The sequence below is a fragment of the Bombus bifarius genome, unplaced genomic scaffold (assembly GCF_011952205.1).
Source record: "Bombus bifarius isolate JDL3187 unplaced genomic scaffold, Bbif_JDL3187 scf7180000008026, whole genome shotgun sequence".
NCBI classification, from domain to species: Eukaryota; Metazoa; Arthropoda; class Insecta; order Hymenoptera; family Apidae; genus Bombus; species Bombus bifarius.
This window is the reverse complement of record NW_022884399.1, coordinates 594,308-609,469: the sequence shown is the minus strand read 5'-3', so window position 1 is coordinate 609,469 and position 15,162 is coordinate 594,308. Positions and strand designations below refer to the sequence as shown.

Below are 15,162 nucleotides of genomic sequence, written 5' to 3'. Positions count from 1 at the left end.
CCGGTGAATATCAGGTCGGTGAGTTTTAAGGTAGTTCGACCTCAGTTTTATCACTGGCAAACAAGAGGTAAAGCGGCGCGATGTGCAGTCGCTGAATAATTTCAGTAGAACAGCGCCGAATTAGTCAGACGTCGCCAAATACACCTGGGACAGCCTAGTCGTTTAGATCATAGTCCCTATTAAATTTCATTCCTCTGAAGTTTGAACTTGATTAGTTAGTTAATAACGTTTATTAAATTTCGTTTCATTATTAATTATAGTCAACTGTATTCGTTCGAGGTACTGAATGAATGAAGTGCGTTTTATAATTACAAAACAACTTTCAATCTTTATAGGTTGCTTTATATCTTTTTGTAGAAAGTTAATTAAAATACTGATAAAAAAATACGGACGTAAAATGATAATACCAAATGTTAACCCTTAACTTACTCTTCCAACCTACATTTTCGAAAGAAATAACTCGAAACATGCACGTTCTTGTTCCAGAACAATACAGTGGCGATGTTATAAAATAATCGGACAAAATCGGCCAGGATTAACATTTACGTGTACGAAGGGATAAATTTGGTTCCATACGTTCGAATTGATTGAATTTATTAAATCGCATCGGTCGCCTTTAGGCCGATACACAATTTCACGTCGAACCTCTCTTCCCCGATTAAGTTTTATTCCAGCGCATGATTTAAAGCAAATTGTTCCGTGCTATGCTTTTAACAGCAGCCATTGCCTTTCAACCGCCACGAGAGTGCTTCGATGCGGTCGGTCGCAAAAACGCGATTAATTATTAAGCGAATATACGATACATACGCGACAATGATTGATACGAAAATAAGGAAATACAGCCGTATCGAATACTTAAAACAAAATCCGCTCGTGGTGATGTAAAAATCTCTGATGTCATCATGTGTTTGTTTCGTTTCCTTTTCTTATCGTTTGATCGATACAAAAGTCAGTCATCGGTCTGGACCAGAATCATTATTAATGTTTTCGCAATCCTTTCTCTTAATGACTAAATATAAAGATAATACTAAAGGTGGTCTTATTGAATATCGATATATCGTTAATATAATAAATAAGTCATTGTTCGAATACTATTATTTATAAAGCACACGCTATGGATAATAAACGATATTTCAGTGTTATTTTACTTATAAAGCGGAAGTGGATACGGTGCAGCTACTTCTTCATTCCGTGCAATAACTCCAACGATGAGAAGAAACGAGGAAAATAGACTTCTCGCAGTATTAAAAGAATATTGTGTCTCACAGCGTAGAAACAGAGCGATATAATAATATATTTATTTAAGGCACAGCGTCGTTTCAGACGAACAGAATTAACTAGGATGTTTTCAGATAATTTTCTACGAAACGTTCCAAATTAATTCGGAGATAGGCCATCAAGAAAACACGATAACTGTTGATCTTCTTTCGTGTTCTCGTTAAAATGGTGAATAAACAGCTTATTCTCTTCCTCTTGTTAGAGGTCTTTTCGTTTATTTATTAAGGCTCCATTTATTAAGTTAATTATGTTATTTTTGATTATATAATTTATTTATTCATTATGTAATAATTTATCATATTTTGAGTTAGAAAAACGCCTGTCATGCAGGAAATAATATCTTTCACGTCGTTAATCTTGTGGCAGAACGTTCTGAAATAAAATCTAAATTAATAATTGAGAAACATGTATAAAATCGAGCGTAGATTGGTTTAATTAAATATACGATAGTTTTGTTGAAACCAGGTAGAGTTAACATTTTATTTTGAGAAAACTGATGTTTAGTGTGCATGAGTCTAATATATCCGCCGGAAACCACGGATTCACCACGGAAGTGCGTTTCAATCCTAGATACTCTTAATAAAATATCCCGTGTTCCGTACATTCGAGCACTATACTGAGTTTCATATTACCTTCCTTGCTCTGTATTTCTGAAATTCCTCTTTGCTACATAGATTTCGGTCTCAGAACTTGATAAGAGCTAGTTACAAACGACCCCAATGACGACTGCTTTGATTAAGATAAATAAAGATATATAATACGTACATTAGATTCTAATTAATTTTTGTACATTATACGCTAATAACAATACCTTGAATAAATTTCTTTATCATATTTAAATCTCACGTAAGAAAAATTAGAGGAATTTGTAAGAAACGACCAAGATTCGGCTACAGAATCGAAGCTTTTACAATCGGTTTGTGGATTCTATCTTTCGACCATTGTATTAGCCTGAAGTATCCCTCAGTAAGCCTTACTTCCAAGTGAAACCATTTGCTTTCATGGAAATATACGCTGGTGTATGCTGTTTCTTGGAGATAAATGAAAGTAGGAGAATTGAAGAATGAAGAAATAGGATTCTGTCGAGGGTGATCCGCGCGATAGGAAGCTTCAAAAAATTGATCTGAAATTCTATGTAAAGTAAAACCGAGGGATGATACATATACAGCATATATTACAGTTGCACTTTTTCATCTTTCCTTTTTCCCCATGTCCCTTTCTACTTTGCTCCGTGAGTATAGTATATGTGCTTTGTCTGAATATCTAAATTTCGTATCTCATCTGGATTTTCACGATAATATTCGAGGATTCACTAATAAACCATCCATATTACCATCTACCAATAAATCTCTCAACTTCTCATCTACTGTACGCATTATATTAATTAAAAACTAATATTACATTTGTTTTTAAAGAAAGTAATCACCATCCTTCACGCAACGAAATAAGAACAAACATTACGATTAAACCACGTTCAAAAAGTTCAATCCGACTTGTCCTAGATGCTCTTTGAAAATTTCATTTATACTATTTCCATAATTTCACTTCTTCCATACTCAGCCCATAATCGTCCCTTTACCGAATCGAAAACCGTAACAATGGTTCGTTAAATTTATCTAAATTCGATCTACTTTTCGATCAAATTCCAGTATCACGAACACGTTTTGTTTGCGAATCTGGAATTTTACGCTTCCTCTATTTCGCAATTCCATTCTCCCGTAAAACCCATTTTTGTGCTCGAATAATAATCCTTCAAAGCTTATCTTTCTGTTACATTCGAACTTTTATCCCACGGACGGTTGCTTTCATCCAACGACCGTTGGTTTTATTTAACGAATAGAAAGAATGCGTTATAAGGTTTGCTCCATTTTGCGAGGCTCCATTTCCGGAGGCGATGGAAACACAGCACCTTTCAAACGATGCGGTTAATAAATGATCAGAATTGCGAGTGCCAGGTGAAACGTCGTTTCCCTGCTCGTTAACGTGCACAGGGCAAAAAGATACTATCGCGTTTCTTTGAACATGCCGATCGACCTATGCATAGAAGGCCGAATATTCGTTTACGAATATTTTTCATCGATTTCACGGTGCACCGTACATGCAAATCGCTATCATACTACGTTAAAATTCCAAGTAAAATCTAATCTATATGAAAATTTCGAAGCCTCTTATGGATCTCAAGACGATTCTCTCACATTAAATTATAACGATAGTTTAGTAATTATATAAATATAGTTTAGTAATCTATTTATTAATAGTCTATAATAATAATTTTTCTTTCCACGAATCTTCTCACACCTTTAATAAGTTCAAGACGAAAATCGTCTACTCGGAAATAAAGAGAAATCTCTTAATTGTAAATGTTACATATATTGTACAATTTGGTTTCTTTTTACGTTTCTAGACAAGTATCAGCTTTTACTAATATTCTACTCCTATATATTTACTATATTTACTAATATTTTACTAATACTAAGTATCCTGAAGTTTTTAATAAATGCAAAACGAAAATCACTTACTTGCAATAAAGAAAAATAGAAACGGCGATGACCAGTGTAAACAAGGAGATGCTGTATCCAACGAAGTAGATTGTATTTGAAATAACCTCGACACTGCCCTCGATCTCTGGCACGCGGAGATCTCGGCAGAGGCTGTAGTTGGTATAGTTGCTCCAATTACCGTCTAGCCTGCACCAACGACTCGCGTTCTCTGCAAATGATCCGAATTAGCCCCATTAGTGTTCACGAATTTAACATCCCGTTTTTCTATCTAGGAATACGTAATTACTTTATCACGGAAGCACTCGGTGGGATTTGATACACGTGATGTAAAAATTGAAGGACTATTTCCCACGAGAGAATAAACTCAAAGTAGATCGGTTTTACGGGCAAAGTTCGAGCAATTTAGTCGGGTGAATTGGAATTACCGTAGAGATGACCTCACCCGGTTACCTTTGATCTTTCGTAATCGAAGTATTTGGCGATAGAAATGAGTTGCAGAAATGATCTGTATTATTAGATCACGTGTCATTGAAATATTCAAGTTGTATTCAAATCGTTGTTTTTACATTTCATATCTTTTGTGTGTACTCGGTATTTTTTCAAAATAATTCTTTAAGTACACGATTCTTTTAAAATATCGCGTCTTTCGTCGACGTAACTTCCACACGATTTAGCGTACAACTACAAATTTGAAAAGAAGACTAACAAAGCGTGATTCTCTCTTTTAAATATCACTTAAGTGTATAAAAATCCGCAGCCTTTCGTTTCCTATAATATAAATGTGATACTCCAACGGCGACGCCTTTCGACTTTTAAGAGTTAAATATAAATGCGATAAGCTCGGTGACTACGTGCCCAGCGGTTGAAATCGACAGATTTTCGAGGCAATAACGCTGATATTTGCGGAACTGCAACGAATGTCGGTCGCCTGGCATTATTCACGATCGCCAAAAGAAAGTGCTTGCATTAGTCGATAAGACTATGGAAGAAAGGTCATTCGCGAAAGAGCATGCAAACGAGTTTCTTAATTTACACGAGTTACGGGGTCTTCGCCGTTCTTCCGAGTCGATAATTAATGAACGACAGCTACTTCGTCACGCTACGACGAATTTAACGTTGCGTTTTATTCAGTCTGCCTATATTTAAGTTTCCACGTTAACGCCGTGAATTAATTATCGAGGCCTTTCTGAATACTGTCAAAGTAATTTCCAGCGTGAGCCTTGACAAAGCCTTTAAAATCACCATGGCTAACGTTAGGTTAATCAAATTTTCATTCATTCATATTGTAAAGTCTGTTGGGATAGTAAATTTCTTCGTTAAATTCTAAGTAAAAGTATTAATTTACCACTGAGTTTCTAAGTTAAGGATAAATCACAAAGCTCCATCGATCTGCAATTTTTAATTTGTATTCGTTTTGGAAGAAAGAATGTCGAAATCATAAAACGAATCCTTGCCTTTAAGAGCAATGATTCTTAAAAGCCTGCAACGAGGAAGTTTGTATTTAATAAACGGGAACGAGTGTAATACGTTTAGTAATTAAAATGCGAGCAATCCTTAACCGTCTGCAACCAAGTTCTGTGATTAATGAAAAGGAAAAGTCGGGTGAGAAGACTTATCGGGATTGTGTTTCAACATTTGACGGTTAAATGCCGGGCAAATATACTTTGGACGCTTGCAGAAAGCGTCGTAATTGTAGAGGAATGGAAGTTTAATCGTACGAAAGCAAACTCGAAGCGCTTTCGTTATTACTTTATGGGACATCTTACCATTTACAAATTAAAATTTAAAATCGGTTTCGCAACTTAATTATGAAACATTTAATGCGACGAGGATTGGACAAACTATCGTATCTATTAAGTACAACACCGACTAAATTATTTATTCGTAAATAATCGTGTCCTAGAATATAAATGTTTAATTCTACTTTCTTAAATATCGTAGGTACCTACTTATAAGCTTTCGCTCTGCAAATATTCTCACTCTTTTTCCACAACACCTTGTACAACGCAGGGTTACATTACTGCAAAACAACACGCAGGAACATTCGACAAAACACGAAAGTTCACTTCAGCCGAAGCAGCTGCTAATAAAACACAAAATTAAGTTTCTTCCGGTCGCGCATCGCAAACTCCGTGCAACGTTTGTTTTCTCTCTTTGTTACGCGACGACATATCGCATTTGTGGCAAACTGCGATTTCCACGTGAGTTTCGAAAAACACAAAGCGCATCGTATTCCGATTTCTTTCGTCGAAAAAATGCCGATCGATGGGAAAACGCGATACGTTGAAAAACTGAATCTGCCACACTGGCGCGAACTAATTCATCGCGATTCCATTCTCGATTATCTGTTTTGTGTACGCGCGACAATCGCCGGTGCATCGATTTTCACTGGAGTATTTCCGGATCTCGTCGGACAAAAGAACGGTCCAGTAACAACGTTCGAACGAAAAATACTATTGCCTACGCTACGGTCAATTTGGATTTTTTCCCTTTACTTTGTTCCTTTGTTTTTAATTTTTTTTCTTTAGTTTTATCGCATATTCGAAAAGTTGGTAACGAATACTTTATGAAAAATTTGATCGAATGCTATAATTGCATTAACGATATAATTATGAGAAATTCACGTCGTGCGATTTCTAGATTGCGCGTGAAATTTTCAAAACTGTTGCTTTTCTCGTCGATGAAATATAAAAGTGTCGGATAAACTGTCAGGTAGAATGGTTTACTGGAAATACACGTCATACGTTGTAGTTTGCTCTGTACACAATGGAAAGTGGAGGATAGCATTCATGTATTAGATTGGATACCTCAGTTACTATGTAGACGTGAATCCAATCGAAAATTGCTTGGGGATACGCGAAGCTCCGGCTTAGAGAAAATTGTTTGCCGAGAATCGAATAATTAACGAGACAGATATGATTGATATGCAAATAGGATATAACATGGGAATGATTTGATTGTGTGGGGCTAGTTTAGATAACCATAGTGGCTCAAGAAATTATTTGAACATTCATACCGAAAGTACGATATCTAACTATCATCTAAACATTCTTCTTATACGAATATATCTACCTCCAAAATAAGAAATTAACACTATGAAAATGTTAAAAGAATATCGTAGAAAGATCGTTACATTGAAAAATATTTTTGAAAGTTTACAGACTAACGAGAAAACAAATGCTGAATTCATTAAATTGCGAAAAGGTAGGATATGGTCTGTGTGGCAAGAATGAGAATGGAAGATGTTAGTAGAGCGTATGTAATGCGAAGCAACATCGTGTTCCTTTATAACGATGTATTTCGTATAATAATCAAATGCGTACGATTTTCATAACATTAGCCTGCAGTCAATGGAAATATCCGTGTGGCTATTTATAGTGTTTCGTGAAATAGGATTTTCAAGTCTTCGAGGAAACATGACCATTATAACGCAGTATTTTAAAAAATACTGTTTACATAATTTCATGCCTTTCATGCCTTATTTATACGTATTGCAGACGTCAATATATTTTAATAATTGCGATAAAATTTATTTCTCTACAAGAACGGAATAGAAATATAATAAAATTTTTGTCATTTATTAAAATGTTGAATTTTCTAAATAATTTATATATTATAATTTTATATATAATATATATTGTCCTTAATATTTTATACCTTAATTTATATTTTATATTTATATTTAAAGTTCTACAAATCTATATAAAAACTTCTAATTAAATTTTATAAAAAATGTGTAGTAGGAAACGTAGAACAAGTTAACATTTTTTAGAAAAATATAACGACATGAAAAAATAGCGAGTATAATAGTGGTATTTGAGGGAATCGAACATCGTGTTTTCTACTCTGAACAACGTTTAAAAACAATCGTGTCATTGGGAAATATTTTTCTGCAAGTTTAATTGCTCTCAATTTTGACATCTACGTTGGCGGATGACAATCGGTACAATATTAAACGATTTCGATCGAGTTGACTGTTCAAACTGATAGTTTGTATCTTATGTATAATAGTTTCGAGTTTCGATCATTCAAATCTGTTCATTTCATCCCGTAAAAAATATGATCAAAGTCTTTTTATTTGGTCTTTAATGTTTAGAACCTTTTTGTAAATATTTGCACAATTTGTTATTCACTTTTTTACGTTTCAAGATTAAAAAAGAAATATAACATACTATTAAAGTTAAAGTGCCTCTCATATAAAAGAAATGGAATCTTTTAATTCTCCAAATAAACGAAACCACCGAGGGACGTAGAACATAACGCAAACCAATTTCAGATAATATCTACATCTTCTAAATTCCTTGCGCGAGTATCGGAATGTGGAACTTGACAATAATTCCACAAATATTTCCAATCTTATACTTAAAATTATTATTATTATTATTTCTAATCGAAATGAACAAAATTCTACGCGTATAAAACACACTACTTTCGCGTTAAAATATTCATATAAAAAATACTTTCACAATTCTTTTATACAATCAAATAATACCTGCTATTATTAGCGAAATTTTACAAGTAGCAAAATATTACACATAAAGTGTATCGAAATGAATAAATTCAGTTTCCTCTATAAAATATTCTAATCATCCTAAAACACATCATTTCAAAACATCTCGTATAAAATATACGAGATCTGAGCCATGAAAAGGACCATTTTCTCTGCAGCGGAGGCAAAGTTTGAAGAGTGCATCGTCTATGGAAAGATATAAAAATATCTTAGTATATAATACCTCTCAGACCATATTATTGGTCCCCTGTGAATTGCCTGATAATAAGATACTTTAACGTCGAAGCGAGTCTGTATCACGATGTACGAGTTATTCTGCTCTGCAGGCAGGTAAATAGGATACAAGCCATATTCCTTTCGTCCTTATTTCTTCCGCTTTTTTCTTCCTCCGCGATGCTTATCTTTATTTTCCTCACGGGTTTCAACTTCCGTTCTTCGTTGTTCGTAATTGAAACGCTAATTATGAAGCAGCGAAACGAGCACAGGTCGAGCCAGAAAATTTCCTCTCGTTGGCGGAGGCTTGCCGATTATTTGGCCATAAGTTGGAAAAGTTTGCTGAGAAGGCGGAAGAGAGCGTCAACCACGTTCTTATTGTGACGAGATTAATCACCTGGAAATTGTAATCTCCGCTGCTTTCTGCCGGTGACACGAGCAAAATTGTGAAAGTATTTTAACGATTGGACGCAAGTTTCGGATTAAAGATAGCGATGTGCTTACGACACTTTTGTTGATTTATTAAATATCAACGTAACGGTAGCACGTAGTGTCATAAATGAGATTAATAATTTGGATTAAGTAGTCATAACAAGAGCCGGAGTTTTATTACGTCTCGTTTTACCTTTTATTTGAAAATAAGAAACAATAAAAAGTAGCATTTACGTAGCAGCATAGAGTAGTATAGACGGCGAAAGGAAACAACTCGTCTTTCTTCCGATAAAGGCTTATTTTTCTCACTAAAATAATTTGGTACAGTATTATTTATTCTCGTCTTCGTATCTTTTACTTTAAATTGAGCTGTCGGACCAGTTATTTTTAAAGGTATTCTTTAGAAGATTGATACAACTTAAAAAAATCCTTGATGGGTTAATAATGGAAAATATTTTACTTCTTCCAATGTGTAAGTGCGCGTGTGCGTGATATTTCATTTGGTGGTTTTATATAGCAACGTAGAAAACTAAGTTACAATTTTTTCGAGAAAATCTTTGTTTCCTGAAACGATTGTAATCAAATTTAGTAATTATCTTTTATACAATTTTTCTTCTGTGATCCTTAAACAGCCGGTTTCTTGGCTAAATTAAGTTAAACAACTTTTCCGTGTCACAGAGTTGCACGGTTGCTATTATTTTATGTTAAAAAGTGAAAAGAAAGGAAAAGAAGAGGAAACATTTTATGGAGCTAACGATCTCACTTTCGCAGGCATCTTTCTGAAAACTTCAACTTCTTTAAAAGAATATTAATAGAATACCAATTATGGTCCATTGTACATCAGGTACCGCAGAAAAAATCTTCCTTCATAATAATCTTTTATTTCCTTAAGAATAAGATCTTCGATGAAAAAGCCACTGAGATAATGTTAATTATAATAGCCAATTATCTTTTCCTGTATCGGGCTTCTAATTACAAATATTCCTACCACGTACAGTGAAAGTAACGAAATTATTTTACACGATAAGTTTTGTTATAGCAATTAATAATCTCGTATAAGTAAGCTCAGATTACTGACTTACTTCTAATGACGATTAAAATCCCCGAATGAGACATCTCGTAGATAAAAAAAGAGAGAGATTATTAAATAAAACAACGTGATATTCTAAAAGGATATGAAACGACATTTTCAATCTATTTTCATACATATTTCGCTTTACTTAGATTTTTAAATATCGCATAACAGCTATTGACATACAAACAAAATTGTAACTTGTAAAACGATTTCCAAACATCAAACTCGAATTTCACTTCGAAAATCATGGAATATGTAATGCAGGAAGATTATTTTATGGCTTAGTCTAGACGCAGACGCTAACATTCGTAATATATCCCAGCTTCAATGCAATCCACCGTTTATAATCCGTAATTCTACATGATCCGGAATAATTCTACAATCTAAGCTCGTCCTGGCATGCGATCGATATTCACGTTGCACGCTTGTATTTCAGAAATACACACCGTCATGTCACGTTAAAACCATAGATTTCCACTTCTCTTTCTCCTTTTATTTCGGTAAAAGATTCACAATCGACGAATACCAAAAAAGATATCGAAGGTTCGTAAGATGAAAGAATAGAGAGAAATCTTTTGTTCAGCTCCCCTTTTGTTTGAGAAGTCAATAAGACTGTATTTTGGAGGAAATCTTCTCGCAATCTTTTTATTTTCGCTCCTCCAAAAGGGGACCAACCGCCTCCTGGGATTTCTGTTTATATTATCACTATTATCCGTAATTGTTTCGATTCGATTTAGTCGTTCTAAATGTGTTAATTAGATTTTTCAGGAAAATGGAATCAGGTTTTTAAGGGAAAATATTCGATTTGATTTCTTTGTTCGAAATAAAATTGATCAACGGTTAATTTGGGTTTCGTTAAAATAACAATCGTTAATTTGCTAAAAGACTGGATCTAAGAAATAGGCTTATTATCTCTTGATGATTTAATTAACGTTCCATCGTGGATTAACTAAAATAGCCCGTTTTGTCAAAAGTAGAAGCAGTGCTATTGTATGGAAATCGATAATTAAACGCTTCGTATCTATTCAGTTCGTTTTGTATTCTTCTGTTGCCGTTAGAGATCAAATATTTGTCGGCATGGTTGCTGCATTTCAATTGAAACATTTATTGTGCTCTTTGTAAATATTTCCACTTTATTCGGGTAAACGTTCGAGTGCAGTATTTGAACTCTACAATTGAGATTTTCGTCGCGTACAGCTTCTGTTATAGCTGCGAGTTAGGTAACATTCTTTTATGAAAAACCAGATCCATTCAGAATCTTCTCAAAATCCACCTTTTTAATTTCACGTCAAATATTCGATAAGAAAAGAAACCGGTAAAATAAGGCAATCTGATATTTCGTCCACTTTTGTTCTTAGCTTTTGTGAGCCAGCTGGTAAATTTCTCAATGGTAAGCGTATCCGTCAACTTCAGCGTGGTAACGTAATATTACTATTTCATTGAAGTTAGCTTATTCATAGCTGCAGTTGTAATCGTGGCATTTACTTCAGAGGTGAAGGAGGTTCGCGTGCTGGGGGTGAACCAGCTTCTTCTGCATTGAACGATAAGTGGACTGAATGGAGCGGAAGACATTGTCTGTTTAGGATGCGAACTTCGCCAGCCAGTATTCGAGTAGAAATACAGCGTTTAAGAATCCGATCGAAAGCTTGGAGGTCAGAACCACTGTATAATAGTACGCTTCGCGTCGATATTTCATGGGACGATAAAATTGAAAAGCAAGATCAAGGAGAATTTTATTTTTTGGTATTAACTAAAATTGAAGAGTAAAAAATAAAACCAGTAAAAGATCAATACTGTACCAAATTAATAACTACAATTTCACCGAAACTTCAATCGACATCAATGAATTTCCCGAAATACAATCACATTTTATTAAGCACCCATTCAAAACTGTCGATAAATCATCGCGAGTCTTTGACGTAATGGAAAAGTCTTCAAAGCCCTCTCTACGTGTTAATCAACTTCGATTTCATAAAAATCCGCTGTGATCGATACAGCTTGGCTGTTCGAGCCGTTCGATTCGAGGATTTACGATCCCATCACATATTCAACGTCTTCGGAGGAAGCTATTTTCATAAAATTTACAGACCCAAAGAACGTCGAGCTTTTGGTAGCCAGCTAAGTCTGTCAAGTTAAAATTATGCATTAAAATTATATCCGACCGCGCCCTCGGGTTCAAGGGGAACGTAATGAGTTGTTCATCCTTATCGTCCGCTCCTGCTCCTCTATAAATCTAAAAATCCTGTAGTTTAGTTTGGGGAGCAGAAAACCGCGTCCATAGATTATTCGTACCACAACAATTACGTCGAAATAGGCAGGGTATGATATTTGACTTTTCGTTGGCGAGCCGCTGATCGTTCATTCGATTAATTACAATCTCATTGGCTGTCGCTAATTCGACGTATACGAAACTTAACGAGATTCGATATGACTGATGGATACTTTATAATTAGATGTGCCGATGAGAGGCGTATTTATTGTTGACTATTTCGCGTGTTCGGATTATCAGATGTTAATGGCTTCGGGATCAGAATAGCGCGTTCATATGCATTTTAACGGGTTTGCCGAGGAATTAGAAAATGTATATTACTGCTCATCCGGATTTGATCGATGTGTATGTATTAATGCGTGAATTTTATGAGAGTGCAGAAAGATAAGAGCAATTTGATAATTAACAGCATAACGCTCGCTATATTTCTTATCGAATTGCCAGAATATAAACACAAATTAGCCATTATAAAAGCCACTACTAACATTCGATGTCTTTTTGTCAGTGTAGAAGACGCTTCTTAATCTGACTTTTAAGTCAGAGAAATTAAAGTAAAGAATTTGTCAAGCAACAAAATACTTTCGTAAGATCAGACAATTGTACGTTAAAGATATTTTTCATGCGTTAAAATCCTTTGTACCTAACATCCTTAAAACTAAAGCGAGGTTGAGACATAAAAAATCGAGACTCGCAGTAAGATTAAAATCCGCCGGTTACTTTAACTAACTAAAACATTACAACTGTCCGTCTAGATCGGCGGAATTGCATCGACCTCGGTAATGATCGATCTGAAACGAAGTGCGCTAACTTCCGTCGATGACGGCGGAACCTTTCATTTCTCGAGTTCAGAGACGATTCTCCGAACTCGTTTAATTTCCAAGTGATGGAAGAGGGCCACGGTCCAAGGCTAGCTTTATCGTTCCATCTCAAACATTCCGGGAACGTCAAAATGAAGTTACGCGACTCGAGATTGCTCACTCGTGCGTACGTGCACGATCATCATTGTTTGACAACGTAAATGTCCGGCCGTGCAACGTTCGCTGTAATTAACTAGAGTTCTTGTTGCCAACCTGACAATTGATGTGTCCGTCGTTAGATATGAAAGCGAGAAAATGCTTGGAAATGAAATTTGTATGCTACCATGTGAAAGATATAGGGAAAATCTGAGAGATAGAAGAATGATAAAAATCATTTTTATTCTATTAATCGTTTATTTACGTCCACTTTGTATGTGTTATCGTTTAAAAGTTTCAATAGCACCGTAATGTGACACAACCGATTATATTCGTTGGATTTGAAAGGAATCTGAAGATGTATATAGAAATTGCAAGAAATGTTGCAGAAATAGTTTAATTGGATTAAATGAAAGGGAAAATGTATTCTGCCGTTGAAAAAAGGGAAAAGAAGAAGAAGAGAAAAATAGGACACAGGAGAAATAAATAGGGATGAAATGGCGCGAAGAAAAGATGATTTTTGTATGTATATCGTCGAGGTAGTTTTATTTTCGTCCGATTACAAGTGGATATACACGCCATTTCTCTAGGGTCTGACTACACTAGTCCATCTACTACTTGCCACAGAGCGGTCACATGTTGCCTTGTACCATTTATTTCACTCTAACGTATAATCGAATGTTAACCATACAACGATGGTTAATATCGCCAATAACACTCTCTAGAAGTTGCGTTGAAAATGCTTACTTTCTGATAAGAGAGCGAACGTTGTAAGTTTTTCAACTTCGATGTTATGTTATGAGGATAAGTTTCTATTGGTTGGCACACCCTGCGATCTTAAATTGGTAATTCATTAAGTTAATTGAGATGAAAGTTTATTTGTTAAACTTGTCTATTTGATATTAATCTTTGTAAAATAGTTTTTCATGTACATAGGTAAGAGCACAGTTATTCGACTATCTAAACAACATGTGCCGTAACCAGTTCGGATAATCAAGAGTCTATTTGAATATGCATGTAATTAATTAAACAACTATTATGCTGAATTTATAGTAAAACATTAAAATCATTCTCCAATATACAAGGTTTCTTACTACTATACGATTTGTTTGATGAACGAAAAATCCAGATAAAAGACAAAGGTAAATTTACACGAATAAAGCCTAAAGCTCAGATCATTTTGTTTATTGAAAGAATATAAAGCAGAGTAATTGTCTGTTTATGTACCATTAGGTTCAAACGGATGCTTAACATAATGATCGAACATGCTAAAGTTCACGACAACGACCGAGTTTACGACAAAAACTTGATTTCTCCACTCATTTTCAAGTTTAAAATTCGAAGAAATTTGAATGTCAATAACAATTCATAGAAACACAATTGTTTTTAATGATACAAAAAATATATTTTTTGCAATTCTCTTCACGTAAGAAACATAACTATTATTATTATTCAACCACTTATTGCTACTTTGTTTGAATCCCCTTAAATATCACTTAAATTAAATTTATATAAAAATTTGAAATTACTTATTCGGAATCCGATCTTGTTACTAATAAGGATTGCCTTCGATTTTCCTTTTTTCAGTTTATAACTCAGTGTTGACTACGAAGATTATTAGCCACAGCACCTAATTTTCTCTGTAATTTCCGTCCATTATATTTAATCATCTCGAAATTCGTTATAGGCAGAGACACGATGGAAATTTATCGACACGCCTGTCCGTTGTAGCCGTAGCCTGTGGGTCTAATGCACGTTAATCGGTGCTATCTGGCAAGCTGCGAATGTTATGGGATATTTCATCCATGTTGAAATTCGATTATCTCTTTCACGTTCCAGCCATTAGCTATTTATTGCCTTTTACATTTGTTGCTTTTTACGTCTCGTCGCAAGAAAAATGAAAAAAATCGACCGAGTGTAATTGCACTGTC

The 15,162-nt window shown here is 34.7% G+C and overlaps 1 protein-coding gene across 3 annotated transcripts in view; it reads right to left on the bottom strand.

Annotated features, from left to right (window-relative positions):
• LOC117207259 (diuretic hormone receptor-like) overlaps positions 1–15,162 on the bottom strand; it is a 76,264-nt gene that overhangs the window by 10,499 nt on the left and 50,603 nt on the right. For all 3 annotated transcript variants that reach the window (XM_033447283.1, XM_033447280.1, XM_033447279.1), the window contains exon 2: positions 3,798–3,987. In XM_033447283.1, coding sequence (XP_033303174.1) covers positions 3,798–3,987 — 190 coding nt within the window. The remainder of the gene's footprint in view (positions 1–3,797; positions 3,988–15,162) is intronic.